This window comes from Microcaecilia unicolor, chromosome 2, assembly GCF_901765095.1.
Source record: "Microcaecilia unicolor chromosome 2, aMicUni1.1, whole genome shotgun sequence".
Lineage (NCBI taxonomy): Eukaryota > Metazoa > Chordata > Amphibia > Gymnophiona > Siphonopidae > Microcaecilia > Microcaecilia unicolor.
Window position 1 is genome coordinate 339,945,887 of NC_044032.1, and position 6,000 is coordinate 339,951,886.

Genomic DNA, 6,000 nt, shown 5'->3' on the forward strand with positions numbered 1-6,000 from the left:
GATGAAATTTTCTAAATGAAATCTGTGTTCTATTCTGCAAACTTCAATTCCATTGTCACAGGGGCATGGTCTGATAAATCAGACATTTTTATCATTGCAGACTGAACTGTAACAAAAGCATTTCTGCTGCTAAGTTACAGTCCAGTCTGGAGTAGACCCCGTGTGCATTAGAAACATAGAAACATGACAGCAGATAAAGACCATATGACCCATCCAGTCTACCCATCCTCTGTAACCCCCAATTCTACCTGTTCCTAAGCAATCCCACATGCTTATCCCATGCCTTTTTAAATTCTGGAACAGTCCTAGACTCCACCACCTCCACCGGGAGGCCATTCCACACCTCCACCACCCTTTCTGTGAAATAATACTTCCTTAGGTTACTCCTAAGCCTATTCCCTCTTAACTTTGTCATATGCCCCTCATTCCAGAGCTCTCCTTCATTTGAAAAAGGCTCTCTTCCTGTACATAAATGCCCTTGAGATATTTAAACATTTCTATCATGTCTCCTCTCTCCCTCCTCTCTTCCAGCGTATACATGTTGAGGTTCATAAGCTTGTCCCTATAATTTTTGCATTCAAGCAGTGGCGATCCTAGGTCGGCTGCCACCTGGGGCAGATCTCCGCTGCACCCCCCCCCCCCCCGCCGGGTGCAGTGGTGTCCGTCCCACCCATGGTGCAGCACGACACCCCCCTCCCCGGCGCATCAAGCCCCCCCCCCGGCGCAATGACACCCCCTCCCCCGTGTATGAAGCCCCCCCCCCCCCACCCGGGTGCATTTTTGGCTGCTGGAGAGTGCAGAGAGCAGCCATGCGCCTGTCGGCTCCACTGTCTCCCTGCTCCCTCTGCCCCGGAACAGGAAGTAACCTGTTCCGGGGCAGAGGGAGCAGGGAACCAGCGGAGCCGACAGGCGCACGGCTGCTCTCTGCACCCTCCAGCAGCCAAAAATGCAACTGGGGCGAACCGCCCCCCCCCCCTTGCTATGCCGCTGCATTCAAGACCGCTTACTAATTTTGTAGCCGCCATCTGGACCGACTCCATCCTGTTTATATCTTTCCGTAGGTGCGGTCTCCAGAACTGCACGCAGTACTCCAAATGAGGCCTCACCAGAGACTTATACAACGGCACTATCACCTCCTTTTTCCTGCTGGTCATGCCTCGCTTTATGCACCCAAGCATCCTTCTGGCTTTGGCTGTCGCTTTTTCTACCTGTTTGAAAGCTTTAAGGTCATCAGACAGAGTCACCCCCAAGTCCCGCTCTTCCTTCGCACACTGAAGCACTTCACCCCCTATACTGTACCGTTCCCTCGGATTTTTGCGACCTATGTGCATGACCCTGATTTTTTGGGATTAAACCTTAGTTGCCAAATATCGGTCCTTTCCTCTAGGTTTGCTAGGTCCTTCCTCATGTCATTCACACCCTCCAGGGTGTTCATCCTGTTGCAGAGTTTAGTATAATCCACAAATAGACAAACTTTACCAGAGAGCCCTTCCGCAATATCGCTCACAAAGACATTAAAAAGAGCCGGCCCCAGGACCGATCCCTGCGGTACTCCACTGACGACCTCCTTTTCTTCAGAGCAAGCTCCATTTACCACCACCCTCTGTCTCTTACCATTCAACCAATTTTTAGTTTCAACAGTTTTTATTAATGAAGCACAAAAATTATGTTTGCATGTTATAAGTACCATTACAATCAACCAACGAACATTAGCTTCAATAAATGTTGAATAATACACACTTTCATTAATCTTTTTACTTTTATCCCCCCTCCTTCCTAATACTTAACATTCTATTCAACAAGATTTATTTATTAATAACAATTGACAGTCAGTTACTCTAGGTCCCATACTGAGGGCACTAAATTTATTTATCAGTCGCCTGTGCGGAACCATGTCAAAGGCTTTTTTGAAATCCAAGTATACCAAATCAAGCGCCCCTCCCACATCCAACTGTTTGGTCACCCAGTCGAAGAAGACAGTCAGATTTGTCTGACATGACCTGCCATTTGTAACTCTCTACCAGATAATGGCGATCGCCATTACGGCATCATGTAAGCCACATTAAGCCTGCGAATTGGTGGGAAAATGTGGGATACATATGCTACAAATAAATAAAAACTGGAATTTGTTGCCAGAGAATGTAGTAAAAGCAGTTAGCTTAGCGGGGTTTTAAAAAGGTTTGGCTGGCTTCCTAAAGGAAAAGTCCATAGACCATTATTAAAGTGGACTTGGGGAAAATCCACTGCTTATTTCTAGAATAAGCAGCATAAAATTTATTGTAGTGTTTTGGGATCTTGCTAGGTACTTGTGACCTGAACTGGCCACTGTTGGAAACAGGATGCTGGGCTTGATGGACCTTTGGTCTGTCCCAGTATGGCAATACTTATGTACTTAGTCTGTGCCAGGATAGTCCAGGATTGCAGTTGGGTCAGTCCCAGAAGTGAGCCAGACACTGCTGATATTTAATGGTGGTGCCTGGATAATGATACATAACAGGACACAAAGGACTGTATAAATAGCTGTCCTAAAAATGCCCATTTAGTTATCTGGTACCACACTGAATATCAGCACTATTTGGATAACTTCCTGGAGCCACTGAGTTCCCGTATATCCAGTGCTGGTACCTGGATAGGGGCTGGCACTGAATATCAAGATCCAAATCAGCTCGAGGCAGTCAGCACCGTTAAATACCACAATGCACTAGCAAACTGTAAAACGACTAATATATATCTTCTGTTGACAATATATATATATAGTATGTGCAGGGCTGGCATTAGGGGTGGGCAAACAGGGCAATTGTCCTGGGCCCTCATGTTAAAGGGGGCCCTAAACCTGCCTGAAGTTGAAAGAGTGATGGCCTGCAAGCAAGCTTTGGGGCCCCCTCTCTAGCGTCTGCCCTGAGCCCCATCATGTCTAGCACCAGTTTTGAGTATGTGTTAATCTCTCCTGATTGTATACCAATAATGAAAAAAACTCTACATCTTTCGTTTACAGGTAAACCCAGCCAAGGAGAAATACTGGGCACATGTCAGCTCTGATGCCTTCAGATTAGCAATGGTTTGGAAGTATGGTGGGATTTACATGGACTCAGATATGATATCCTTGAGGCCTATCCCAAAAGTCGATTTCCTGGCATTGGAGGACCCTAATTTCTGCAACAATGCGGCATTTGGTTTCCAAAGGCACTATCAGTTTCTCTGGGATTGCATGGAGGACTTTGTGAAGAACTACAGAGGAGAGATATGGGGACAACAAGGCCCTAAACTACTTACTAGAATGGTAGAAAGGCAATGTGGGATGCCAGTTGTCAAGGGTACAGAAGATGCCACATGTGGAAATTTTTCCATTCTGAACCCACAACGATTTTATCCAATTCCCTGTTCTGCATGGGAAAAGTACTTTCAGGTCTGGAATCCCAGTGACACTTTTAATAGCTCTTATGCTTTGCACTTGTGGAATTACATGAACCACAATAACAAGATGGTGATTGCTGGAAGTGGTTCTGTGGCTGAGAATCTCTTTAAAAAACACTGTCCAGTTACTTATGATTTTATTGTAAAACCCACATCAAGGAAATACACATAGGAGAGCAACGTACTAACAGCTTCTTAATATTTTCCTTAAACATAGAGTGAATGACAAGTATACAAAACTATTTAAACTTTCTTCTTTTCTTCCTTGTTTATTGCTTTTAATCTTATAAGTTTTCCTTGATTTAAGTTTGATGCAAATCGTAAAACTGTAATACAGAAGTTGTAAAAATATTAATCTATATAAATAATTCTCACCTCCAACGTTCTGAAGCTCACTCTGTGGCAGGGAAACACTGAAGCTCTGTACTGTTGGTAGGCTAGGCTGTCAGCAGGGTTGCCAGGTAGAAATTTTTTTTCCAGCCCAATCCGGGCCAGAAACCAGCCCAAAACCCGCCCAAACACAAACCCCGCCCCTGACACCCCCACCCCCGCGTCACCGGCCCCGCCCCCGCCGTCACCGGCCCCGCCTCCCACGTCATCGGGCCCGCCTCCCCGTCATCAGCCCCGCCTCCCACGTCATCGGGCCCGCCTCCCCGTCATCAGCCCCGCCTCCCCGTCATCGGCCCCGCCTCCCACGTCATCGGCCCCGCCTCCCACGTCATCGGCCCCGCCCAAAACGTCACTAACCCCGCCCAAAAACGTCACTAACCCCGCCCCCCGCGGCCGAAAAAAATCAAAAAGCCGCCCAAAAAGCCGCCCGGAAGCCTAAAAAACCGCCCAAAAAACCGCAACCCGCCGCGGGCAAAAATTTCCCGCGGCGGGGCGCGGAAAACCGCCCAATTGGGCGGTAAAACCGCCCACCTGGCAACACTGGCTGTCAGCACAACTCACTCTCACTCATAGACCCGCCCTCAGCCACGCCCCATCCAGACATAATTCACAACCCCAACGTTCTAATGAAGCCTCCAACATTTCAACGTTCTAAATTTGTAGTTGTGTAGATCCCATGAGTGTCTGCCCCGCCCTCACATCAAACGTGATGACGTTAGGGCAGAGCACAGACACTCAATGAATCAAGGAAGCCCATTGGTTAATCTCTGTTTCTACATACACTCATTCCCGTCATTCCCATACACTCAAAACCAAACAAAATCGCCACTGCACACCGTCCCCCCGCCCACAGTCCCCCTCACCCACCGTCCCGCAGCCGCTCGTTCACCGTTCCGCCGCACCCCCTCTCCTCTCCGACTCTGGCCATGCAGCAGGACAATTGCTACACACGAGTGGAAGTGACCCAATCAACTACACTGTAAGCAAGGAAGCCCATTGGTTAATCTCTGTTTCCACTCCCCAACACAGCCATCATTCCCATACACTCAAAACCAAGCACACCTAGGAGCTGCTGATCCACATTGTCGGTTTTTTTTTTTTCTTCTTACATCTGAAATACGTCTAAAGCTGTTTCTACTGGATAAACTGTACCTTAACAGGTAAAGGACAAAAGGTTTTTGTTTTCTTACTGCACACCTTTTTAATTTATTTGAAAGTTACCCATCTGTACATATGAATGTCATGAAATCTAAATTAAATATCACTAAAACAGCTTTAAAAATTATTCTACCTGGTAGAAACAGCAATTTTAAACTCTGTATTTTCACATCATTTGTCAACAATACAAAGTTTATCCAGGGTGCCCGTGGCTGCGTCAGCCCCGCCGTTGCCTGCCAATGTGTGTCATTGAAACAGTATGAGGGACCTCCAGCTGCCTGTGGGTCACGACAGGACTTAGCTGCTGGACGCCAGAAGCAGTGTCTCCTTATGTTGACAGCAAATAGCAACCCCCCCCCTCCCCACCAAGCCCCTCAGAGGGAAGGAGGGACAGGACCGTGGAACTGGGAGGGAGGGAGAGGGAGCGACCCTTGAACTGGTAGGGAGGACCGTGGAACTGGGAGGGGGACTATGGAACTGGGTGGGAGGAAGGGAAGGTGACCCTGGAACTAGGACGGTGCGGATCCTGAAACTGGAAGGGACCCTAGAACTCGGAGGGAGGGAGGATGACTCTGGAACTCGGAGGGGGGGATGACCCTGGAACTCGGAGGGAGGGATGGAGGGGGGACCCTGGAACTGGGACGGAGCAGGAAGGGGCCCCTGGCACACACTCTGATTCTCACACACACACACTTTCTCTCTCACGGACACACTCGCACCCAGTCTCACTCTCTGTCACACACACACACTCACACTTTCACTCTCTCTCACATAGTCACTCTCACACACACACTCTCAAACATACACACTCCGAGGAAAACCTTGCTAGCGCCCGTTTCATTTCTGTCAGAAACGGGACTTTTTCACTAGTATTATATAAGAGACAGAGCTTCACTAATGCATCTCGGATACCTCTAGTCTAATTTCCCTGATTCAGCTCCTGATATGTAAGTGCATTTTATGCAACTCATGAAGGCCTCCAAGGGGTTCTAGGTCAGTCCCCACTTGGACATTCCCCTCCCCCCTCCCCAGACAATT

General features: G+C 48.1%; 1 protein-coding gene across 7 annotated transcripts in view; it reads left to right on the top strand.

Moving 5' to 3' along the window:
- Positions 1-3,772, top strand: part of LOC115463679 (alpha-1,4-N-acetylglucosaminyltransferase-like) — a 105,319-nt gene extending 101,547 nt beyond the window's left edge. For all 7 annotated transcript variants that reach the window (XM_030194391.1, XM_030194393.1, XM_030194392.1 and 4 more), the window contains one exon: positions 2,996-3,772. In XM_030194391.1, coding sequence (XP_030050251.1) covers positions 2,996-3,586 — 591 coding nt within the window. In that variant the 3' untranslated portion in view covers positions 3,587-3,772. The remainder of the gene's footprint in view (positions 1-2,995) is intronic.
- Positions 3,773-6,000: the final 2,228 nt, after the last annotated feature.